General features: G+C 42.1%; 1 protein-coding gene across 3 annotated transcripts; it reads left to right on the top strand.

Moving 5' to 3' along the window:
* Window positions 1–803: 803 nt before the first annotated feature.
* Window positions 804–25,813, top strand: eloca (elongin C paralog a). 3 transcript variants are annotated; one of them, XM_067980469.1, is made up of 4 exons: window positions 804–1,029; window positions 16,538–16,597; window positions 18,863–19,006; window positions 23,444–25,813. In XM_067980469.1, the coding sequence occupies exons 2-4, from the start codon at window positions 16,594–16,596 to the stop codon at window positions 23,632–23,634; spliced, it is 339 nt and encodes a 112-aa protein (XP_067836570.1). In that variant the 5' UTR covers window positions 804–1,029; window positions 16,538–16,593; the 3' UTR covers window positions 23,635–25,813. The 3 variants fall into 3 exon arrangements, with proteins under 3 accessions (XP_067836570.1, XP_067836573.1, XP_067836575.1); XM_067980472.1 differs by having other exon boundaries at window positions 804–1,035; XM_067980474.1 differs by lacking the exon at window positions 804–1,029 and adding an exon at window positions 9,848–9,935.
* Window positions 25,814–26,848: the final 1,035 nt, after the last annotated feature.

The raw sequence follows: 26,848 nt of genomic DNA, 5'->3' as shown, positions 1-26,848 counted from the left end.
CATGCTCCTTCTCCAGAGCCACCCGCCGTGGACAAGACCGTGGAAGAAAGGCAGGCAGCCAGAGTGACTACCCCCATGGGTTGCTTCCAACCTGGACCTGCAGACGACCACCTTGGCCAAGCCCAGGAGCAGACCCACGAGGAGGTCCTCCGACCCACCCGTCCCCCCCGGCAGTGGACAAGACCGCGGAAGAAAGGCAGGCAGCCAGAGTGACCTCCCCCATGGGTTGCTTCCAACCTGGACCTGCAGACGACCACCTTGGCCAAGCCCAGGAGCAGACCCACGAGGAGGTCCTCCGACCTACCCGTCCCCTCCCCCCCTCTGCACTGGGCAGCCAAAGATCAGGAGCATGGGACCAAAGTGGATCCAGAAGTTAAGGAGCAGCCTATGCAAATAATGGAAGAGGGGCTGCAACTTCTCACGTTTAACATATGGAAAACGGTTTCATCCGGGCCGCAAGGGCTACAGGCGGTATGGGAGTCCGTAAAATAACTTAAAAACCTATTAGGTGGGTCTGCTCCGTGCAACACTCTCCACCCCAGATCCCCACTGGTGGAGGGGAGGAATCATATTTGTATGGGACAGGCTGGATGGACCGACTGGTCTTTTCCTGTGCGTTTTTTTCCCCCCCAAGTTCCGCTTGCTTAAACGGTGGAAGCGCCCTGCCTGCCCAGCCCAGTTTTGGTGACTCCAGTAATAATCCCTCACTGTAGCCTGTCCAGCTGCTGCACTGCCCCACTCCGGAACATCCTGCTGATTCAATGTGATTGACATGTAACGGTCCCGCCCCACAGACATCGTCCGGAGGAGGGGGAGGGGGGCTCAATTTCTACAAACAACGGAAAGAAAGCGATAACACGGAGCCCCGCTGAGATCAGATGTGCGCAGAGCGAGTGAAGGAATTCAAGGTTTCATTCTTTCGCGCTGACCTGGGTTGGTGACCGAGGAGGAAGTGGTTGGTGTGTTTCCGGGTCAGAGCTCCGGTCGGATTGTGAGGAGGAGGAGGCCGTGGGTCGGCGCCGTTTCTTGGTAAACGTCCGTCTTTCTCTCTCTCAAATCAGCCAGTTCGGGGGGTGCGGGCGGGCGGGGGCAGGAAGTTGCCGGTGGTGTTTATTGCAGTGCGGGCCGGGGGCGCGGCTCTCGGTGCCCGCTACCGCTCTCGGGCTCTTGATAAAGCAGCGCAGGCCCCGAGCGCCGTCCCTGGCCCCTGTGTTAGAGCCGTACCCCTTCCTATCAGCGGCTGGTGACTGGACCGGGGCCCGGGGCCCGGCAGCTGGTCTTTAGTAACGAACCTGTAGGTGATCACTGAGTTTTCTATTTTTCTTTTTTGGCGGGGGGTTTTCGGGGGTCTTGCCCTTTAGTGACCTGTCGGGAGGGTAAAACATGTTCAGTCACCGTGATTGAAGCGGTGCCAGTCACTGGCGTTTTCTCAATCAGGCTGACGCTGCTTTTCATGTTAATCCGAGTGTTGATGGTTCTTATTTTCCAAAATGTACCATAGTGTGTGAATGTCTGCATGTACATTGCACCTTTATATATGTTTAACTCAATAGCACTCTCGCCTATTAGAAAATATATTAGGCTCACTTCCCACTCCAGGACTGGGGCATCTGATCTAAGCTGGTACTTCATTGCAGTGCCGAAAGAGTGCTGCATTGCCGCCTCTTCGATGAGATGTTAAACTGAGGTTCTATTTGCCTCCGGTGGCTGTTGTTTGAAGAAGAGCAGGGAGTTTTGGTTTCCTGAATGTTGTGTTAGCAGCAACTAATCTGATCTAGGATTTTTCTGTACAAATGTGGGATCAAGAATCTTTGTACATGGATTCTGTATGAACTGATAAAGCAGTGACACAGTGGAACAAATTGTACTTTAGCAATGAGGACATTTTTATTTCAGTTTTCTCCCCTCCTAGAATCATAGAATGATACAGCACAAAAGGAGGCCATTTGGCCCATCGTGCTTGTGCCAGCTTTTTGAAAGCTATCCAATTAGTCCCATTCCCCTGTTCTTCCCCTGTAGCCCTGCAAATTTCTCTCCAAGTATTTATTCAATTCCCTTTTGAAAGTTAGTATTGAATCTGCTTCCACCACCCTTTCAGGCAGTGCATTCCAGATCACAACAACTCGCTGCCTAAAATGTTTTTCCTCATGTCGCCTCTGGTTTTTTTTGCACATTACCTTAAATCTGTGTCCTCTGGTTACCAACCCTTCTGCCAGTGGAAACAGTTTCTCCTTAGTTACTCTATCAAAACTCATCATGATTTTGAAGACCTCTATCAAATCTCTCCTTAACCTTTTCTGCTCTAAGGAGAACAATGCAAGTTTTTGTAATCTCTCCACGTAACTGAAGTCTTTCATCCCTGGTGCCATTCTAGTAAATCTCCTCTCCACCGTCTCTAAGGCCTTGACGTCGTTCCTAAAGTGTGGTGTCCAGAATTGGCTACTGTACTCCAGCTGGGGTCCAACCAGTGCTTTGTAAAGGTTTAGCATAACTTCCTTGCTTTGTATTCTATGCCTCTATTTATAAAGCCACGGATCCCGTCTGCCGTTTTAACAGCCTTTTCAACTTGTCCTGCCATCTTCAAAGACTTGTATGCATACATCCCCAGGTGTATCCGTTCCTGCACCCCCTTTAAAATTGTACCATTTAGTTTGTATTGTCTCCTCATTCTTCCTACCAAAATGAATCATTTCACACTTCTCTGCGTTAAATTTCACCTGCCACGTGTCTGCCCGTTTCACCAGTCTGTCTATGTCCTCTTCAAGTCTGTTATTATCCTCCCTACTGTTTGCTACGTTTCCGAGTTTCATGTCATTATAGAGTCATAGAAAGTTATGGCACAGAAGGAGGCTATTCGGCCCATTGTGTCCATGCCGGTCGAAAAGAGCTATCCAGCTTAATCCCACTTTCCAGCTTTTGGTCCGTAGCCCTGTAGGTTATGGCACTTGAAGTGCATATCCATGTACTTTTTAAATGAGTTGAGGGTTTCTGCCTCTACCATCCTTTCAGACAGTGAGTTCCAGAACCCTACCCCACCCTCTGGGTGAAAACATTTCTCCTCAGCTTCCCTCTAATCCTTCTACCAATTACTGTAAATCTGTGCCGCCTGGTCACTGACCTCTCTACTAAGGGAAATAGGTCCTCCCTATCCACTCTATATCGTCCCGTCATAATTTTATACACCTCAATTAAACCTCCCCTCAGCCTCCTTTGTTCCAAAGAAAACAACCCCAGCCTATCCAATCTTTTCTCATAGCTAAAATTCTCCAGCCCTGGCAGCATCCTCGTAAATCTCCTCTATATCCTCTCTATTGCAATCACATCTTTCCTGTAATGTGGTGACCAGAACTGTACACAGTACTCATGCTGTGGCCTGACTGGTGTTTTATACAGATCTAATATAACTGTAGGCTATGGCACTTCAAGTGCACATTCAGGTACTTTTTAAATGAGTCTTTAAGCTTTGAAACCATGCCATGTGTACCCAACTCCAGGTCATTAAAAAGAGCAGTGGTCCCAACACCAACCCCTGGGGGACAGCACTGCACACTTCCCTCCAGTCTGATAAGCAACCATTGGCTCTATGTCCCTTAGCCAATTTCGTATCAATGCAGCCACTACCCCTTTAATCCCATGGGCTTCAATTTTGCTAACAAGTCTTTATCAAACGCCTTTTGAAAGTTCATTTACATATCAACCGCATACCCTCATCAAACCTCTCCATTACTTCATCAAAGAGCTCAATCAAGTTAGACAAACACGATTTGCCTTCAACAAATCCATGCTGGCTTTCATTTATTACCTCATATTTTTCCTAGTGCCAATTCATTTTGTCCCGGATTAAGGGATATGGGAATAGGGCAGGTAAGTGGAGTTGAGGAAGATCATCAGCCATGATCTTATTGAATGTCGGAGCAGGCTCGAGTGGCCATATGGCCTACTCCTGATCCTATTTCTTATTTTCTTGTCTCTAAAAGTTTCCCCACCGCCGATGTTAGGCTGACTGGCCTGTAGTTGCTGGGTTTATCCCTCCCCTTTTTTGAATAGGGTTGTAACATTTGCAGTCCTCAGGCATCACTCCCATATCTAAGGAGGTTGGAAGATTGTGGCCAGAGCCTCTGCAATTTTCTAGGTGAAAATGGTGACTCCTGCTGGGCTGTAGATCACCAGCTCTCTCATACCCCATCCCATTGTTCATTTTTTTTCATTCATGGGATGTGGGCGTCGTTGGCAAGGCCAGCATTTATTACCCATCCCTAATTGCCCTTGAGAAGGTGGTGGTGAGCAGCCTTCTTGAATCGCTGCAGTCTGTGTGGTGAAGGTTCTCCCACAATGCTGTTAGGTAGGGAATTCCAGGATTTTGACCCAGCAACGATGAAGGAACGGCGATATATTTCCAAGTCGGGATGGTATATGACTTGGACGGAACGTGCAGATGTTGTTGTTCCCATATGCCTGCTGCCCGTGTCCTTCTAAGTGGTAGAGGTCACGGGTTTGGGAGGTGCTGTCGAAGAAGCCTTGGCGAGTTGGTGCAGTGCATCCTCTAGATGGTGCACACTGCAGCCATGTTGCGCCAATGGTGAAGGGAGTGAATGTTTAGGGTGGTGGATGGGGTGGCAATCAAGCGGGCTGCTTTGTCCTGGATGGTGTCGAGCTTCTTGAGTGTTGTTGAAGCTGCACTCATCCAGGCAAGTGGAGAGTATTCCATCACACTCCTGACTTGTGTCTTGTAGATAGTGGAAAGGCTTTGGGGAGTCAGGAGGTGAGTCACTCGCTGCAGAATACCCAGCCTCTGACCTGCTCTTGTAGCCGCAGTATTTATATGGCTGGTCCAGTTAAGTTTCTGGTCAGTGGTGACCCCCAGGATGTCGATGGTGGATTCGACGATGGTAATGCCATTGAATGTCATGGGGAGGTGGTTAAACTCTCTCTTGTTGGAGATGGGCATTGCTTAGTGCAAACGTTACTTGCCACTTATCAACCCAAGCTTGGATGTTGTCCAGGTCTTGCTGCATGCGGGCACGGACAGCTTCATTATCTGAGGGGTTGCGAATAGAACTGAACATTGTGCAATCGTCAGCGAACATCCCCATTTCTGACCTTATGATGGAGGGAAGGTCATTGATGACGCAGCTGAAGATGTTGGGCCTAGGACACTGCCCTGAGGAACTCCTGCAGCAATGTCCTGGGGCTGAGATGATTGGCCTCCGACAACAACTACCATCTTCCTTTGTGCTAGGTATGACTCCTGCCACTGGTGAATTTTCCTCCTCATTCCCATTGACTTCAATTTTACTAGGGCTCCTTGATGCCACACTCAGTCAAATGCTGCCTTGATGTCAAGGGCAGTCACTCTCACCTCACCTCTGGAATTCAGCTCTTTTGTCCATGTTTGGACCAAGGCTGTAATGAGTTCTGGATCCACATGGTCCTGGCAGAACCCAAACTGAGTATCGGTGAGCAGGTTATTTGTGAGTAAGTGCAACGATAACACTGTCAACGACACCTTCCATCACTTTGCTGATGATTGAGAGTAGACTGATGGGGCGGTAATTGGCCGGATTGGATTTTTCCTGCTTTTTGTGGACAAGACATACCTGGGCAATTTTCCACATTGTTGGGTAGATGCCAGTGTTGATGCTGTACTGGAACAGCTTGGCTAGAGGCGCGGCTAGTTCTGGAGCACAAGTCTTCAGCACTTCAGCCGGGATGATGTCGGGGCCCATAGCCTTTGCTGCATCCAGTGCACTCAGCCGTTTCTTGATATCATGTGGAGTGAATCGAATTGGCTGAAGACTGGCTTCTGTGATGGTGGGGATATCGGCAGGAGGCCGAGATGGATCATCCACTTTGCACTTCTGGCTGAAGATGGTTGCAAGTGCTTCAGCCTTGTCTTTTGCACTCACGTGCTGAACTCTGCTATCATTAAGGATGGGGATGTTCACGGAACCTCCTCCTCTCGTTTGTGTGCCTAGACAGTGAATTTGACCATACTGGGAAGGAAATCACAGCTAAGCTTGGTCCTGTCCTCACCCTTTAACTATATACTCTTGTAGCTGGAATCACTGAATTGCAATTTGACTTCTGAATCTAGAGCACTATTCCACAAGCAGTCTAATTTTAGTGGCCCATTTCTATCCAACCTGAGATCAAACTGATAACCTACCTGCTCTGCATGGCCCAGAACCATAACATTTGGTGCGTTTGTTGATATGTGAAGCAAGAACAAACTTGCCCCATATGTATGTACGTGTGTACGTATATAACTTTACAGACAATGATTTACTTTTTTGAAATGTGCAAAGCAAGGTCCTGTAAACTATAAATGAGATAATTCAGGTTGAGTTAGGAGGTGATGAAAGCATGGCAGAAAGCTTATGGGCAGTGCTAGTGAGGTGGGGGTAGGTGGTCTTGGTGAAGCATGGTTTTTGAGTTTTGCATAATATGGACTTGGCATGGGCAAGTTGCTATTCAGATAGGCGATCCATTTGAGGTGAGAGGAGACAGTTAGGCTAAGAATATTCATAAGTGCAGAAGGATCAAGCAAGGAGGGGGATTCATCAAAGGTGGTAGCTGTTGGTAAGATTTGCAAATCGCAAATAAATTTGCTGGATAGGAAAGCTTTTCATAGGCCCCTCACGGCATGAAAGAGATTTAGAGATATTGATTCAATCATTGCACTGAAATGATTGTGTGGACATAAGAAGGGCAATCTGAATTAAGTTGATTATAGATTGGAATCAGAAGCAAAAGAGTGAATAGAGTTGGATGATGAGTGGAAAAGGGCATTGTTAACCCTGGGAATCCTTGAGCTAATGGAAAAAATCTAGAGGATGAGCCATAAACTGCAGTGTAATTTGAGAGGAAACTAAATAGCTACAAATATAGCTTTAGTGGAGGCGACGTTAGTAACTAATTCAGAAGTACGGAGTATCTTGCATTGTCAAATTCTTTGGAGATGTTCAGAGCAAAAGCATATTATTCACCAAAATGTTTAAGAGCAGATTAGGTAACACTGGATCTGGCACATAACATCAATGTGCTATTACACAGACTATTACATGGGTCCCAGTGCAATGTCATTTTAGTTTGTGGATCCAATGAGCCAAATGTTGTATTGCACTGGGATCTGTGTGGTAGTCTTTGTGCTGGCAAATTAATAACATTCCAATAATTGAAAGGTTGGAAAATGAAGGACCTACTTTGTGTGGTGTACTGTAATTGTGTAGAATCATTTTTGTTCATTTGTGTAATGTAGGGTTATTTGAATTTTTACAAGTTTATGTATAACAAAGCATTTCTGTGAAGATTTTTTCTGTAGGAAATAACTTAATCTTGTAAAGTGTCCCTTGCGTAAGAAAGCGTTTCATGGTGCTTAATGAGGAGAAACAAAGTACAGATGGGTAGAATTAGGGCAACAAAGAGATGCATTTCAAGAGAAATGACGAGATAGAGAGTGACTGAAGGATTGACAGTAGAGAAGAGAAAGCAAAGATGAGCAGTAAGCCAGAGTTGGAGTGAAGGTTGCTGCTGGGATGTATAGCTGGAAGAAATTGCTCAGTCAAGGTTGGACATGACTGGAGGGATTTGAAAATTGATAATGCTGGGGGACAGGTGGAGCTCAGCAAGAATGGGGGTTCACGATCATGTGCATTGTAATGATTTTTCTGGTGAGTTTATGTAATGTCTTGAGCAGTATCTTCAGCTTGTAATAATTAACGAGGTGTTTTGCTTGCATCTAATTTACAATTCACTTGTTAGGTTATTCCATGGAGAATTCCTGGTACCAGGAAAAAAATAATATTTAAAATGTATATTGGATTTAGACACTGAATGGCCAGCAGGTTTGAAAAAATAGTTGTGAAATTACATTTTAAAAATTCAATACCCAAATCGATTAACTAGCAGTAAAAACCCCAGGTTGTTGCATGTTTAATACAATTTGTTCTATATGCTGATTGCCTTGTTTACCCCTTCCCCCTCCCACCAAAGTACAGTGGTAAAGGTTGGACCTGTTCCAGAATCTGATCTCCATTTGTCATTACAAATTCTGAATTGGTGTCAGCATAAACTAGACCCACTTTCTGTACATCGCACATAATTTTGCAGCAGACCTGTGATCTGAATTATTTTTCCTTTACAGGTTTTATAAATTGGGGAATAGAATACAAGAGTAAGAGGACTAATAAATTTGTAAATAGCAATGGTTGGGCCACAGTTAGAGCAGTGTGTACAGTTTTGGATGCCCCATTATAGAAAGCACAGTAAAGCTATAGAAGCATATGCAGCGTAAATTCACCAGGATGATGTCAGAGATGAGAAACTATAGTTATGAGGAGAGAGTTGAGATAGTGGGACTATCTCCAATGAAGCAGAGAAGGCTAAAAAGAGATTTAAGAGATTTTTTTGAATTTTTGGGAGGTTTTGATTGAGCGAATATGGGAATACTATTTCCTCTGATTGGGGAATCAGTGACGAAGAGTCGTCAATTTAAAATTGTCACCAAGGAAGTGAGGAGAGCGCTTAGAAATTTCTCTATACAGAGCGTTGCTGGAGCAAGGAATGTTTTGCTATGTAAAGCAGTTGAGCCAAAGACCATTGCACCTTTTCAGGGAAGAGTGAATAAGTATTTGAATCTGAAGAAGACACAGAATTATGGGGAGAGAGCAGGGCAGTGGGATTAGTTTTTGGATTTTTTTCTGCAGACTCAGCAAAAAATGTGATGAGCCAATGGCCGCCTCCTATGCTGTAAACTAGGGTTCGATCCCATTACTGCTCAGTATTTGTACTTGTTAATGGCCTGAAAAAAATTTCTGCAAATATATTGTCTGGCATAAACAGTGAATGCATGAACAAAAGTTGAAAAGAAACAAAACTAATTCAGCGGTGAATAAGCTGCACTGATCTTCCTGTGCAGATTTATTTAGCCCAGATAACACACTCGGTGTCAGTTTAATCAAAGTCAACTGTAGTCATGAGTACACCCTAAAATTCCTCCTACCCCTTGAGGTATGGGGAGAGAGTGGGAATATGGTATTGAGATAGAGGATCGGCCATGATCATATTGAATGGCGGAGCAGGCTCGAAGGGCCGAATGGCCTACTCCTGCTCCTGTTTTCTATGTTTCTACCCAAAAAAATGTAGCTGAAAGAGCGAGGGAAGAAAAATATCATTACTAAAAGGACTTATTTGCTTCTAATTAAAAGAATGCGCTCCAAGGCACGCCCCCACAGTGGCCTTATCTTTTGAGTATTGATTGAAAAAGACACCCCAATTTCTTCTGTGTTTTCGCCCTTTTTGCTGATTTTGGTGACTTCCACTGGGCTTTCGATCTACATGTGCCAGCAGGCATCTGATGCCTTTCCCAGGTGGCAGCTCTTTGTATGCGAGTCTGGCATTAATAGGCTATTCAAATACGAGAGGAAGCCATTACAGACCATGCACAGTTCCAGCAGACATCACTGAGCAGTGATCAGAGTGAAAACCCTGGTCGGTAGTTTCTTTCCCACCCTTAGCCCTGGGGCACTGAACCCTATTGTAGTACATTCAGCCTGGCTAAGATTGCCAACACCGAGCAGACTAGGAGTCTAGCCTAGAACTTTCCTGTTTAGCTGCATAGTACGTATTACATTTGGTCATCTGACTCCCATTCTAAAGATAGGTAAATCACATGGTGCATGAAGGACAAGGGTAGCAGGTGCACGGGAACACCATCATCTCCAAGTCACATATCCTGACTAGCAGTTTTGAGCTTTTAGATCTGTTAATCTATCTCACTTAGCACGGTGCTGGTGCTACAAGACAAGATGAAGGGTGTCCTCTGTGTGAAGACGGGACTTGGTCTCCACAAGGACTGTGCGGTGATCACTCCTAGCAGTGCTATCATAGATGCATTTGTGATTGCTAGATTGGTGAGGACGAGGTCAACATCTGTGGTGGGTAAAATTTTGGAGTCTATTATTAAGGAGACAGTCGCGGAACATTTGGATAAACGTAATTTAATAGGACAAAGTCAGCATGGCTTTATGAAGGGGAAGTCATGTCTGACAAATTTGCTTGAGTTCTTTGAAGACATAACGTACAGGGTGGATAAAGGGGAACCAGTGGACGTAGTGTATTTAGACTTCCAGAAGGCATTCGACAAGGTGCCACATAAAAGATTATTGCTCAAGATAAAGAATCACTGGATCGGGGGTAATATTCTGGCATGGGTGGAGGATTGGTTATCTAACAGGAACCAGAGAGTTGGGATAAATGGTTCATTCTCGGACTGGCAACCAGTAGCCAGTGGTGTTCCGCAGGGGTCGGTGCTGGGTCCCCAACTCTTTACAATCTATATTAATGATTTGGAGGAGGGGACCAAGTGTGACATATCAAAGTTTGCAGATGATACAAAGATGGGAGGGAAAGTAGAGAGTGAGGAGGACATAAAAAACCTACAGGGGGATATAGACAGGCTGGGTGAGTGGGTGGAGATTTGGCAGATGCAATACAATATTGGAAAATGTAAGGTTATGCACTTTGGCAGGAAAAATCAGAGAGCAAGTTATTATCTTAATGGCAAGAAACTGGAAAGTACTGCAGTACAAAGGGATCTGGGGGTCCTTGTGCAAGAAAATCAAAAAGTTAGTATGCAGGTGCAGCAGGTGATCAAGAAGGCCAATGGAATGTTGGCTTTTATTGCTAGGGGGATAGAATATAAAAACAGGGAGGTATTGCTGCAGTTATATAAGGTATTGGTGAGACCACACCTGGAATACTGCATACAGTTTTGGTGTCCGTACTTAAGAAAAGACATACTTGCTCTCGAGGCAGTACAAAGAAGGTTCACTCGGCTAATCCCGGGGATGAGGGGGTGGACATATGAGGAGAGGTTGAGTAGATTGGGACTCTACTCATTGGAGTTCAGAAGAATGAGAGGCGATCTTATTGAAACATATAAGATTGTGAAGGGGCTTGATCGGATGGATGCGGTAAGGATGTTCCCAAGGATGGGTGAAACTAGAATTAGGGGGCATAATCTTAGAATAAGGGGCTGCTCTTTCAAAACTGAGATGAGGAGAAACTTCTTCACTCAGAGGGTAGTAGGTCTGTGGAATTTGCTGCCCCAGGAAGCTGTGGAAGCTACATCATTAAATAAATTTAAAACAGAAATAGACGGTTTCCTAGAAGTAAAGGGAATTAAGGGTTACGGGGAGCGGGCAGGAAATTGGACATGAATTTAGATTTGAGGTTAGGATCAGATCAGCCATGATCTTATTGAATGGTGGAGCAGGCTCGAGGGGCCGATTGGCCTACTCCTGCTCCTATTTCTTATGTTCTTATGTAAGTAGGTTATTCCTTCATTTTGGTTCTTTCACCACCTGCTGCAAGCCCAGTCTGGCATCTATATCCTTCAGGACTTGACCAACTTGGTCAGTGGTGGTGCTACTGAGCCACTTTTGGTGATTGACATAGAAGTCCCCACCCAATGTAGGTCCTGTGCCTTTGCTACCCCTGTGCTTCCTCTAAGTAGTGAGCATCATGGAAGAGTACTGATTCATCAGCTGAGGGAGGGTTGTAGGTGATAATCAGCAGGAGGTTTGACCTGAACCCGTCAAACTTCATGGAGTCCAGAGTCAATTTTGAGGACACCCATGGCACTCCCACTCCCCCGACTGTACACTGTGCTCCATCTTTAGTGGGTCTGTCCTGCCAGTGGAGCAGTACATCCCCAGGCATAGGGGTGAAAGGTATGATTCTGTGATTTTGACTGTCAGGCTGTGGCTTGACTAGCCCAGCTTTGGCACCAGTTCCCGGATGTTTGTGAGGAGGACTTTGCAAAGTCAACTGGGCTGTGTACACCTTTGTCGTGTACTGGTTCAATACCTAGGTCACAGCTAAGTGGTCCGTCTGGTTTGATTTGTCTTTCTTTCTCGCAGAGTAGTGTTTCCCCATCCTGAATCACTAGCTATAAGTTGGCAATCCCAATTCAGAGACTAACTGCAGTGGGATTTTTATTTTTAAAAAAGCTTATTTATTTAGAAATTGAACAGAGACTGTTGCATCTCCCATCAGGAGGAAGGTAAATGGGAAGGGACAGTCATGCTTTGGTGCCATCCTGGGAGCAAGCTACACCCAGCTGCAGTTGTCAAGCCAGAGAAGAGGATAAAAGTACAAAAAATGAAAGGGAAAAAAACACACACGTTCCTCTTTTTAAAAAAAAATCTTTATTTTAAAAAAAGAGAAGGGCTGTTTTGATGGCTGGAAGTCAGTGAGGTTGCTGAGAAATAAGTATCGGGAAGATCCCAAATTTGTTCCCTAACCTGTGTTGATCACAACTGGGGTGCCAGCACTGGGTTTTTGGCCCTCCTGGGTTAGGTGGGAAAATTAGCCAGTTCTGATTAATATGTGACATCTGCTGGAAGTGTGCAAGTGTGATGACAGAATAGGTTTTGTCTGTGATGAAACTCCCCACCAGCGGTTAAATAGCCTGTTGACACTGGCTGCCTGGGCTTGTATGGCGATGTATTGGAGGTCAACTGGGGCTCCAGAAGCCAGCAAGGAGTTATTGCCTATAGGAGAGGAGATGGGTGGTGGGAAGAGAATTTATTGAAGAAGGAAAAAAAAAGTTGAAAGTATCTTGAATGCTCAAGAATAACATCTTATCCTTAAGTATTTCTGCACCAAAAAACACTTTGGCAAGTTGGTAAGATTGCCATTTTAGCAATTCTATCAACATAACTTACCGTACTTGAAGGATTAACTCATTATGTGAAGTGTTTCATAATGATTCAGCATGTCCATGTGCTTATATAAATTGGAAGTATATTAAAAGTATCAATGGATCTGATCAGTGAAGCCTGGAATTTTGTTTTTACAATGGTAATATTTGCCTTGTTCAAACCAAACTTGGAATTTTGACTAAGGAGAAACCGGACCAATAGATATATTTCGAATTGTTTTTGGAAGTTCAAACAGATATTTCTGAGGCACCAAATGACTGTTGACAAACCATTGTCATACACAATTGTCCTATTAATTCTGTAAATGTATTTCTGGCACTTAGTTTTTGTGCCCCATTTACTCAAATGATTTTGAAGCGCTTTTTTAATAAAAGGTATGTGGGGATTTTTTCGATGTGCCACTTGAAAATCAGTTAATTTTTTTAAATGAACACTGCGCCACAGGCTAAAGTGTGGAATTTTTCCAAGTGTCAACATCATGATTTTATTCAAGTTAAAATAATGTGAAAGCAGGTGGTGTGCTATCTCTGTTGCAATCTCATTGAAACCACTTGTGTTGGACTCCAGGGAGGATGTCACATGTACTTGCATGTGTTTTTTTCAAATTGAGACTAATTATAAATGGGGCAAGTAAAGGTCACGTTGCTGATACTGTTTTAAAAACCAAGACGTGTTGAGGAAAGCAATTTTAAGTGCTGTAACTAAACTGGTAATTTTTTTTGTCTGAGTTTCTTCTAATGGATGATGTAACATATTGGACTCCCAACAAATTGTTCAATAATTGTAGGTTACACGCTGTCTACTTTTCTCTGGTGGGGGGTGGAAGTTGTTTGCTTTGCCAGATTTGGAGCTTGGACACAGCTTTGGTGAGTGGGAGGGGGGTGTCCTCTGACCTGGTCCTGGTTGCACCAGAAATAGATTTAATTTCAGCTGGCTACAGTGCTTAGTGAAAAACTTTTATCACAAATTCTGTGGTAGTGCATTCTGAGGCACAGCCCTGAACCAAAAATTATTTGCAGATGTACTGTAGCCAAATGCATAATGCACATTTGTTCCAGTTTTACCCACTTTCTGACAAAATCTTGTCCTAAACATCAGATTTCAACAGATTTGGAATTATTCCAGTTCCCAAAGTGCAGTGTAACCAGGGTAGTTAGCCTCTCATTCTAAAATTTGTAGCTGAAATAATGTAATTGACTGAAGCTCTAAGATTTAATTACTGTGGCTCTTATATCTCACCTACTGTTGGTTTTAGTAACTAACTGAGCCAGTTGCCCCTTTGAGATCAACACTTGTTGTTTAAAGAGCATTGTCGTTAGAATTTCAGCAAAGCATTATGATTAGCATGTAAAATTTACATATGATGCTCCATTGAAATGAAATTACCCTGCAGTAAAATTAATTTGTAGAATTTTGTCATCTAAATTGTGTTGTCTGTACAGCATTATGGTGAAGACGAGGTGATAACTTGAGATGGTGAATTAAGAGTATTGTAGAAGGGCATTGGATTATGTATGATTTTGTTTTTCTTTACATTGTAATCCAATACACGCCATCCTTGGGTTGAAAAGGGATTTTGAAATCATAATTTTCATATCTAAGTTGTAACCATATAAATAGGAAAATACCAGGATTGGTAATCGAATATGGAGTAATTTCTGTGTGCTGGCATGTTTGTGTCACAATGCAAGTGCATAGACACACAAAACTAACTTGACACATTTAGCAGGCCAGCACAAGAGGTAGCTAATCCAACGTCAGATTCCAATATCCACTAAAATCTGGATTTACGTTGCCATTAGAACTCAAGCACTCTTTCAGTGTGCCGCATGTTTGATTATATATCTCAAACTGAGAGGCTACCTTGGAGAAATAGTAGTGTATGTTGATCTTCAGCAAAACAAAACTGTTTACTGTAATAGCAAATGGGGGCATTTTGCTCGCTGGAACATGTTAAAGGTAGATATGTTTTTTTTAAATGGCAAATGGAAATACACGGCAGGAGCATCAATATCTGAAAAGGGAACAGGTAGATTAATGTTTCGATAGATACTGTTTGTCAGTTGTCCCCAGGCATGAACTCTCCCAACAGTCTCCTTGTCCATCTGACTAGCTTCACTCTCCAAAAACTCTTAACTCATTCAAAACTCCACTGCTTGCATCCTATTCCATATTAAATTATATGAGGGAGACCATTCAACCCATCTCAGCTTATCCATCCAGAAAGAAACTACAGTCCCCCCATTGCGGTGTCTAATTGGTTCTTAAATGGTTTCAGGGCGTTTACTTCCACTGCTGCATCTGGGAGCCTATTCCACGTATTGATTTCACTGTGTCTCAAGGACCTCTTGATATTAGTGCTAACTTTACCGTTGACTACCTTGAACCTGTGTCCCTTTGTCCTACTCTCGCAATTTAATTTATAGTAATATTCTGGATTTCCCTTCCGTTAACTATCTTGTAAATTACCTCCATAAACTTGAGCTCATCCAAAGCCCTGCTGCCCGCATTCTAATTTGCACCAAGTCCCATTCACCCATCACCCCTATGCTTGATGACCTACATTGGCTCCTGGTCCACCAATGCACCAATTTTAAAATTCTCATCCTTGTGTTCAAATCCCTCCATGGACTCACCCTTCCCTATCTCTGCAACCTCCTCCAGCCCTACAACCTTCCAAGAACTCTGCATTCCTTCAGCTCAGGCCTCTTGTACATCTTCCTCCCCTTCACCCCCACCACCCCCCCTTCCCTTCCTCCGGTCCACTATTGGTGGTTGTGCCTTCAACTGTCTAGGCCCTAAGCTCTGGAACTCCCTCCCCAAACCTCTTCGCTTCTCCACCCCTCTCCCTTTAAGACACTACTTAAAACTTACCTCTTTGACCTGCCTCAAGGCACTTCAGAAGTGTAAGGAAAAAAATGGGCAACGAATTAAAAAAAGAGAGATTAGGAGGGGTGTCTAAAAGCAATGTCAGTAAGGTGGGTGTTAAGGAGGGTCTTAAAGGTGGTGAAGAGCATTAGCTGAAGGCATGACTGTCCATGGTGGGGTGAAAGGAGGGGGTGCACACCAGAGGCTGGAGTCAAAGGATGAAAGAGCTTGGAGGGTGAGGTGGAGTTGTGGGTCTGGAAGAGGCTGCAGAGAGAGGGAGGGATGAGTCCATGGAAGGATTTAAACACAAGGATGAGAGTTTAAAATTTGAGTTCTTGGGCAAATTGGAGCAAATGTAAGTCCACACAGATGGGCATGCGGGATAGGATACAGACAGCAGAGTTTTAGATGAGCTGTAGTTTAAGGAAGATGGGAGGCCAGCTAGTGGAGCATTGGAGTAATCAAGTTTGGAGGTAACAAAAGCAGAGATGAGAGTTTCAGCTATGCCTTTAGTCACCTGCCCCAATTCAATTGTATCTTTTGCTCCATCAGTTTTTGTCCCTCGGGGGTGAAACACTGTTCGAGGTTTCAGACTGCACTTGTAGATGTGTTGACTGAAAGTGAGTTCCATTTTTGAGATGCATCTATTGCACCTGTTTGCAAGGAACACTGGGAAAGCTTTTTTTAAAAACCCGACTTAAAAGGTCACAGTTCCATAGAAACAGTTCCATTGTCTCCAGGCTCCTCTCTAGTTTGAAATACTATGCTACATTGTTAACTAGATACTGATGCTATCAGCTAGACACTTTTTTGAGAAGTGGTTCAAACAGGTATCATTCCATAGCAACCTTTCTCTTGCAATAATGGGGGTTTTCTGGATGATGCTCACATTTCTCTATATAACTTACAGGTAACGCACTTCTTTCTTTTGTTTCCCTTTTTAGGACCCTATCTGAAGAATTATTTTTTGAAAAATTGGTAGCTCATCACTCTAGGAAAAATGGGCAAGTATTATCCTGGCACCGTGGTTGGATGATAAATTGTGTAGTGTGTATCTTTTTACTATATCAGTATATGCTGTACATCATATTTAAAGCTTGCCTAGAAAATAAGAACTTCACTAATTAATGTTTAGATTGGTTTCAATTAGTGGATCAATAGGCTGTAAAATGGTTATATTGATGCCTGAATTCACAAGAGTTCTAGAAAAAAAATTCTATTTTGTTTAGTATACCAGAACTTTTAATCTTACTGAATGATTTTTATTGTGCTTAGGATAAGAGATGTGGGTACGGTAGCCTAGTGGTTATGGTACTAGATCAGGAATCATGGGCATGATTTTTACAGGGGGGCGGGGGGGGTGCTGCTGGAGATGATTGGACGCAAAACCCGGAAGTAAAGTTGGCAGGTCACGCTCTGCGATTGCGACCTTAATGAGCAACAGAAGATCGGGGCGTGGGTGGAGCGCCGCCGGAAGATCGGGGCGTGGGTGGAGCGCCGCCGGAAGATCGGGGCGTGGGTGGAGCGCCGCCGGAAGATCGGGGCGTGGGTGGAGCGCCGCCGGAAGATCGGGGCAGTAGGGAGGGAGGGCGATCGCAGTGGTCCGATCGCACCAGGTGAGCTTGTTGAGCACTCCTGCTCCTCCAGGCCCACAAGCAGTGCACTAAGGGCACTCACTGCATGGATCCGGCTCTTCTCGCCTGCTTTCACCTGACATGGAACAGAAGCGATGGGAAACCCAAACAGATCTGGTTAAATTCATTTTATATTTCTAATGCACAAAAAGTTAAGTGCCTCAACTATCGCAGTGAGGTACATTGCCCCTTTCGTTATTGGCCTGCAGGCTTTAACTGAGGACGGGCCTTCCAGGTTTCTGTTGCACACGGGTATCCTAATGCCCCTGGGTTAAGCCTGGCAGTGGCTGTGCAGGAGCCAGGTTGCGGTCCCGCTGAAGAATTCAACTATTTCTACTACCCACCCGCCCCCAGCCCACTTTTTCTTGGGGGTTATAATTACAACCCCCCCCCCCCCCCCCCGGCCCAATGAGTTAAAATCCCACCGTGGCAAATTGTGAAATTGAATTCAGTAAATCTGATAATTTGTGGGTTGGCACCAGAAAAAGGTCTATGAAAGCTGATTGTCGTAAAAGCCCAATTGGTTCACTAATACCATTCAGAGAATGGAACCTACTTGTTTGGCCTACATGTGACTCCAGTTCACTGTGGTTGACTCTTACATCCTCAAAGCAATAATTACTGCCTTTTCAGTGTCACCCACATCCCAAAAACAATTTTTTTAAAAAAAGGTTGAGTGAATGGACCATTTTTCTGCTTTTTGAGTACCCATTGTTACCTGGAGCACTCCCAGGCCCACTAATTCACATTGATATGGTAATAATTGTTCTGAGCTTGGGTACTTTACTGGGCAGTGTTGTACTGTGCTCTTAAACATGCTCCTCCTGACCTGGGAGGCCTTGATGGTTAAACTGTGTATTAAAGTTTTCAGTTCCCCAGCGCCGACAATCAGCTAGAACATAGAATTCATCCTCGCCCCAAGAACATTTCTAACTTCACTTGCTAATTGGGTTGCTTAGAATTTTATAATATTTCAATGCAGTCCATCTGTATATAACTAATTTAAACTAAAAAAATGCTGTTTGTTTGCAATGCTGAAGTCATTAATATAAGCATAAACGGAAGAATGCAAGTGTGCTTGTTAGCCTATTGATCCAACAGTGTTGTCCAGGTCTTGCTTTCAGGTGGCACTCTTCAACCAGCATAAACATACTGTTCCTATCAAAATGTGATTCCAACAAAAAAAAAACTTTAATTCAAATAATGTTATAATTTCTACCTCTAACTGAATTGTATATGTATGACATTTGAAGGTATCTGCCATACAACAGTCCAGTTCCACTAATGCATTTCTTTAACATTTGCTTATTAGTTTTTGTGGTTTTAAAAATAATTCTTTCAATCATGTCATTTGACAATTATTTTGTTGTACGTCTTTCAAGCATTTTATAGCTGAGTTAAAAGTTTTAAAATTGCAAGTCAGTTATATCCAATCTGATGTAGTAACATCTGTCTCACAATGTAGAATTTAGTTAATAACACTTTGCAATTCACTGATTCAGTCTGTAATGTAAATTAAATGTTTCTACTAATTAGAACCTTGTGTTTTGATGCTGATTTATAGTGGATTTAAACTGATTGAAAATAAATTAATTGTAGATAACTTTAATTAAACATTGTGTTAATATCTTGCAGATGGAGAAGAGAGGACCTATGGAGGCTGTGAAGGCCCCGATGCTATGTATGTAAAGTTGATCTCCTCTGATGGCCATGAATTTATTGTAAAGCGAGAACATGCATTGACTTCTGGCACTATTAAAGCTATGTTGAGTGGCCCTGGTAAGTTGTACAGTCACTTAACTATCGGCAATTGGTGACATGTGGGAAACATGGCTCAGTGTGTCCATACATTTGAAACTTCTAATTCCTTCAAACACTCCCTTTCCATCCTTGAAACATGGCTTCTCAGGGAAAAGGAGGCTGCTTTTCCTTACTCTCGTCTGCTCCCCACATTCCTGAGATGATGATCTCACCCCATATCCACTCCATCACCAAAACTGCCTACTTCCACCTCCGTAACATCACCTGTTTCTGACCCTGCCTCAGCTCATCTGCTACTGAAACCCTCATCTATGCCTTTGTTATCTCTAGACTTGACTATTCCAATACTCTCCTGGCCGGCCTCCCATCTTCCACCCCACATAAACTTGAGCTAATCCAAAACTGCGGTCTGTATCCTAACTCGCACCATGTCCCGTTCACCCGCCACCCCAGTGCTCACTGACCCACGCTGGCTCCCGGTCCGGCAACACCTTGATTTTTAAAATTCTCATCCTTGTTTTCAAATCCCGCCATGGCCTCGTGCCTCACTATCTCTAATCCCCTCCAGCCCTACAACCCTCCGAGATCTTTACGCTCCTCTAATTCTGGTCGATTGCACATCTCCGATGTTAAGCGCTCCACTATTGGCATCTATGCCTTCAGCTGCCTAGGCCTTAAGCTGTGGAATTCCCTTCCTAAACCTCTCCACCTTTTAAGTCCTTAAAACATACCTCTTTGACCAAGCTTTTGACCACCTGTCCTAATATCTCCTTATGTAGCTCGGTGTCAAGTTTTGCTTGATAACACTCCTGTGAAGCGCTTTGGGACGTTTTACTATGTTAAAGGCGCTATATCATAGTAGGTATAGCACAGGAAGGGGCCATTCAGCCCATTGTGCCTGTGCTGGCTCTTTGAAAGAGCTATCCAATTAGTCTCATTCACCTGCTCTTTCCCCATAGCCCTGTAAATTTTTTCCCTTCAAGTATTTATCCAATTCCCTTTTGAAAGTTACTATTGAATCTGCTTCCACCACCCTTTCAGGCAATGCATTTGAGTCCATTACAACTCACTTTTTTAAAAAAAAAGTTTCCTTATGCCGCCTCTGGCTCTTTTGGTCACCTTAAATCTGTGTCCTCTGGTTACTGACCCATCTGCCCCTGGAAATGGTTTCTCCTTATTTACTCTACCAAAACTGTTCATGATTTTGAACACATCTATCAAATCTCCCTTTAACCTTCTCTGTCCTAGGGAGAACAACCCCAGCTTCTCCAGTCTCTCCACATAACTGAAGTCCCCTATCCCTGGCACCATTCTAGTAAATCTCTTCTGCATCTTCTCTAAGGCCTTGACATCTTTCCTAAAGTGTGGTTCCCAGAATTGAACACACTACCCCAGCTGAGGCCTAACCAGTGTTTTATAATGGTTTACCATAACTTCCTTGCTTTTATACTCTATGCCTCTATTAATAAAGCCCAGGATTTTTTTTTTTAACAGCCTTCTCAACTTGTGCTGCCACTTTCAAAGATTTGTGTGTGTGCACCCCCAGGTCTCTCCATTCCTGCATCCCCTTTAAAGTTGTACCATTTAGTTCATATTGCCTCTCCTCATTCTTCCTACCAAAATGCATCACTTCACACTTCTCTGCTTTAAATTTCATCTGCCATGTATCTGCCCATTTCACCAGTCTGTCTATGTCCTCCTGAAGTCTGTTACTATCCTCCACATTGTTTACTAGATTTGAGTTTCGTGTCATCTGCAAACTTTGAAATTATGCCCTCTATACCCAAGTCCAGGTCATTAATATATAAATGTAAGTTGTTGCTGTTGAAACAAAACAAAAATGTTTTTTTTCTCCTGTTATGAAATAAACCACCTTTATTTACAAGATGAGCTTCCAAAAGTATTACAATATTTAATTGTTAACATTGGCAACTTCCAATATATGTAGATAATTAGTAAGGTCCTGGAAGTGTTCTCCAAGCATACCTACCCTATATCCATCCTTGAGCACTACAGAAATGATGCTTAGCAGCTAGAAGATGACCTCTTTAAAGTTAGATGGGATTATCTACATTGTTGAATCTCTCAACCCTGTTTGTAGACATCTCTCAGCCCTATGCTTTAATTTGCAGGGCAGCTATACATTCTGATCTGAATGTACTGCAAACTTTTCATATATATGGGTTGTTTCCCTCTTTTCTGTGCTTAAACAAAAACATCTGATAAACCTTTAATATGCACACAGAGTATTCTCTTTAGTTTTCAGAACAAAACTTTTATGAAAGCGCACTCATTACTATAATGAAACTACAACTTAAATACAGAAATATTATTAATTGGCAACACATGGATTACAAACCCTTTTTTTAAGTTTCTGTGGAATGAAATGCATTTTACATATTTACACAAAGTATTATCTGCTAAAATGTAAACTTACTGCTTTCAAAAAAAATCCTAAGACCCCCATTAAATTTAAGCTGTTGTTTCTAAATTTGGAGAAGGAATATTGACTACAGAGCTTTATAAATCTACTTGTTTGACATCCTTTCCTGTGAGTTGGACTGCACTGCATTATCCATTAAATCAATTAAGATTAATTTGGAGTTTTAGGGCTCACAGCCTCAGACAACAGTATCTACCTAAGCACTGAAATAGTAGGTTGCCCATCAGTTCTGTTGCTCTTTTTGTAAACCAGAGAGGAACCACTGTACAATGATTATAGATGTTGCTATCTCCTCTGAGCATAAATGTAGTTTCAGTACCTATGGTTAGTCAGAATTGCACCTCAAAATAAACATAAAACAATCATATAAAGTGTTTTGATAAAAAGAGTTTTTCTTCTTGCCGATTTTTCTAACCCTGATAACCTGGCCTCTCTGCTGGGGCAGGAGCTGGTGATTTACAAGCAATTGCCAATCTCCAGAAACTTTCCTGAATTTTCAGATCTGATGGGTATATTGGTGAAATATTAATTTTGCTTCCATCTTTATAAATACTAGTTGATCTGTGTATTTCTAGCATTTTCTGTTTTTATTTTAAGCTTCCCTCTAATTGACATCAGGCAAGGCTTACTTAGATGATTCCACAAAGGATTATCTGAGCAGTGCCTTAAAAGGGACAGGTCAGATTAAATAGAGCGCCCTTTTAGCAACTAACCTTGTTCTGAACCTCAGGCTGCCCATGAGCACGCCACAGGAGATCAACTAGCAATGACTGAAATTGCAGATGAATGCCCAAACCCAGCAGGCAATTAGCTGGATGGGAAGTGGGCATGATTTAAGATGGTTTATGATCTGAAATTGTTTGTGAAAAAAATCATACTCTTGCAGCACAGAAGGAGGCCATTCGGCCCGTCGTGCCTGTGCCGGCTCTTTGAAAGAGCTATCCAATTTAATCTCACGCCCCAGCTTTTTGCCAAGTACATGTCCAAAATCAGTGATGTTAGAGCATTGCTATTTTCTTCATATCTCAGTATTGTCTATATGAATATATATACAACTGACACTAGAATTCACTAGAAACAAATTACTGTGGTAGTGCATAAGAGTTTTCTGTTTGTTCATTAGTGACGAGGTTAGCAGATCTCAGACTATCATTGCTTGGCTCAGTCTACAGTTGCCAGACCTGTGGGATTGGGATTTGACTATTTCCTTTTTGACTATGTCCATGGCAAGTACCATGGTCTTGATTCAGCTAAATTTGAATTATTAGACCTATCACTCACGTTTTTATGTAAAGTTAAACCTAGATTCTGGATTTGGATTGCAAATTATTACGTATAAAAGCTTCCTGGAAATTAAAATAGCTGCTTAAGCAACAAAATATTTGGGTTTTGGTCAGGAAGGGAAAAAAATGTACCCCATTACTCTCCACTTTGCTTTCAGGTTGCAAATTCCAACTGAAAGTTCAGGGATTGGCTCAAGCAGCAGGATCACTGATTGGAAGATTGTTTGTATCCTGAAGGATGTTTGCCTCGAGTCTTGGCCGAATTTAAGTTCTCAAATAATGATGCTGGATATCTGTGTGGAAGTAAAACCAAGTTAACCTGCATTGACACTTTCAATCCTGAAGAGCAGTGCTCACACCTCCAGCTGGAGGAGGATACACCAAAGAGTAGTATCCATCGTTAGAACAGCAAGATGGGAAGGATGGTTACTGGTAATTGCTAACCTGCTGCTTTTTAATTGTAATGCAGTTGACATCAGTAGTGGTGTGTATCTTAGTAATATCCTTCCAATTTGCTGATTCCTGGAGTGGCTGGCAGTCTACAGTTGAAAGAGTTTTGTACAAAAAAGGCAAACTTATATACCTTTTTAATGTGTAGGAGTTCTGTACAATCGCTTGATGTGTTTTGAGAGGTCAAGATGACCCACAGCACTATAATCAAACATTTCATGTTGAGAATTAATCATGATCTTAAATGCAGTATTTTGATGTTGGTTTTTAATCTTTCAGGACAGTTTGCTGAAAATGAAACGAATGAAGTAAATTTTCGTGAGATTCCATCCCATGTGCTATCAAAAGTGTGCATGTATTTTACCTACAAGGTTCGCTACACCAACAGTTCTACAGAGATTCCTGAATTTCCAATTGCACCAGAGATTGCACTGGAGCTGCTGATGGCTGCAAACTTCTTAGATTGTTAGAAAATAAAAATGTAACTTATAACCCAAAATAAGATGTTAAGCTTCTGTATTTAACTACTTGCACAATTAATGAGTGATTTTAAAATGGTGTTGCATATATGTCTGATAACACACCAAAATCTTTTCTTTTATCTGAGATGTATTTTTTTCCAAGCGTTAAGTAAAGATAATGGGGATCCTTTGGCTTCGTGTATATTACATGAATTAGACATTTTTCCCATCCCATAATGTTCTATATTGGTGTGCAGATGGTTTCCAGCTGTTAACTTTCCTCAATTAATTTTCAAGAAAAATTAACAATTGTTGTAACCCTCTATATACATAATGTACTGTTACAATGTTGATACAGTTCCCAGCTGAATTTCCATCCGCTACCCCTATAGAATTGACTAGTAATAAAGTGTCTTAAAAGTACTGTAACCATATTGTATTAGTATTTAACTACATTTGCTCTGCACCACATCATGGAGCTTCTATCAAAACAGAAATTTCACTTTTCTAGTAGTTTAATAACAAGTCATGTTTTGTTTTATATTTCTTTATCCCTACATGGAGTTGCTATTAACTAAACAGTTCTTAAATCCAAGTTTCTCTGTATATGTGCCAAGATAACATTTCCCAACAATTTTTTTTTAGTTACGGGAGAGTGTGACCACAGGTAAGTATTAATAAGTTTACTGAGTACCTTCCTGGTTTCATTTTCTTTTAAAAGCTTCATTTACACAACTATTTCAAAAAGCAGAATGCAAACTTGATGGAGGCCAGAGGGATCCCTTTGAGTATCCATCCGTTACTGGTGACAGTATCTCTACGATACTTGAAGTTTCTGTAGAGCATCTGCTTATTTTACAGTTCTGAAATTTATGTACTTATGGTGAACTTTTGTGTTCAGGTTGAAGGCTATCAGTACTAGGGAATGGAACTCATCTACATTTTACTCGCAGTGTCTGGGTCAGGCACTCAAAGTTTAACTATGAATAGACACAGTGAAGAGTAAAGCTCCTTCTTTGTGGCTGTAACCTCTGAAAAAACATTCTATTGCACAAGTGTAAATTTTCTCTTTCTTTTACAAACTATCTTTTTGTGATTTCTCTGAGCAAGATTAGTGCCAAACTATGAGCTCATGTCCGCTAAGAATTGGGTTGAGACTGTCCAAAATTCACTTCATGTTGGATACTTCCAGCTGACGGAGAAAGTTCTCATCCCATTATTTTTGGTGAGAGTCAAACCGAGTTCTAGATGGTAGTGGGCAGATTGCTAATCCACCCAGACTTTTTTTTGTCTCTTCCTCTTTTTTGCCCCTCCCAAGAACAGTACTGCCCAATTGATGCAACACTCCATTCCACTACTGTTGATTCATGCCCACATCCGATTGTTCAAGTGCCAAGAATACACTAGGATAGTACCACAACATGTAGAACCAATAGGTGGATAAAACACCCTGGAGTGCTTTTATACTTGCTTGCGAGCTGTTCACAGAGTAGCATTGGCAAAGTTTTTGGGAGCACCTCAACTGGGGAATGGAGGAGGATAGGATAGAATAAATGTCAAAATATTTTAAAAGGCTTAATTGTCTTTGAGCAGAAGAAAAATAATTGTTTAGATACTGAGACATTCAATATTTGGTATCTAGTCATTAACAGCCTATTCTGATTTAAACTAATGAAATCTCCTGTATCATTACCAAATACTTTGCATTGCACTATTTTTACTTTTATATTTTTATACCAAAACTTGGTGTTGTTCAGGCTGAATATGGGAATTCATATGTGGATAGACTGAAGCTACTCTAGTTACAGTGGTAGCTCAGTGGAGAACCTGTAAAGTTCTTCCCCTCCCCCTGCAAACAATTTGTTTTATGAAAACCATTTTTAATAGGCAAAATGCATATTGAACCTTTCAGATCTCATGTCTGACAAATTTGAATGCAGATGGCTGTGTATTTAAATATGAGCTGATTCAATTGGGTTCTTGTCTCATTGACAAATTTTATAACTGCTAGTTTTGAAGTTCCAATTCTTGCAGTGCTGGCCAATAAACTAGTTGGTCCTGTTAAAAGCATCATGTGTAGTAGTTTTCCCTCTCCATACTAAACTGGTACAACAAACTGCTGTTCCCATTTAAACACTGTTCTGCATATGCACAATGACATAATAAATACTGGGAATTTTAATTCAAAGAGCTGTTCTGCAAAGGCTTTTTGTGTGTAAATTTTTATTTTTACCAGTACAAACATTTATTAAAAGTCTTGCATATATCACACCCTTCCAGCACATTTCATACTACCTATACATTTCAACCTTTGTGTCACAATTTTTATTTAACACTATTGTCGCACACCGTTGTCACATTATAGATCACTTAATTTCATATACTTACCTCTTGCTGATTCTTGCCATGTAACTTCTAGTCCTTCCAGCTTAATTGTTCTATCTCCCACCTCCGGTGCTACTCCACCTACCTGAGGCTTATGCTTCAATAAACTGACCTTCCCAAAATGTACTGCTAAGTATTTAAAGCCTTCTTTCACCTGTCAGCTTTTGCCTGCAGGTTCACGGCCATCAGCTGGGAACTATAAATTTTTTCTTAGGTTGTTTAGGCTTCCCCATGGGGAGCAGTTTTCCTGTCATGGGGCTCACCCACAAGGTACAGTGTTTAAAATTATTATTCAGCGATCAGCCAACCTCGACTGGGTTCCTCAAAAAAAAAATGTTTTGTTTTAGTGTTGCTGGTGTTTGTTTTATTAAGTACAGTTCTGCCATTTTTTTTAAGTCCAATCGTGTCGGCTTTGGTGTTTTTTGCTGCAGTGATGAGAAGAATATATAAATAGTGGCAAAGGAAACCAAGATCAATTTTTGACTGCTGAATTTGTCATTATTGAAACAGATTCTGGAGTATGGTGTAGAGTTTTAGTCAACTTTCCTCAAAAAGGATATAGAAATATTGAAAAGTGTCAAGTGAAGGATGGTTCCCAGCCTTTGGGGACTAAGTGATGAAGGCACAAACTTATTAAAAGACCAAGACATGACATGATCAGAGCCTTTGAAATAATGACAGGTGTAGATAAGGTAGAGGTAAATAGATTATTATTATAGATTGTCTATTATTAAGGACATAGTAACAAGGCACTTAGAAAATCATAATATGATTAGGCAGAGTCAACACAATTTTATGAAAGGGAAATAGTGTTTGACAAATCTATTAGTTTTTTGAG

The sequence above is a fragment of the Heptranchias perlo genome, chromosome 3 (assembly GCF_035084215.1).
Source record: "Heptranchias perlo isolate sHepPer1 chromosome 3, sHepPer1.hap1, whole genome shotgun sequence".
In the NCBI taxonomy this organism is placed as follows: Eukaryota; Metazoa; Chordata; class Chondrichthyes; order Hexanchiformes; family Hexanchidae; genus Heptranchias; species Heptranchias perlo.
The sequence above is the reverse complement of the archived record's forward strand: the minus strand, read 5'-3'. Positions and strand labels throughout refer to the sequence as shown.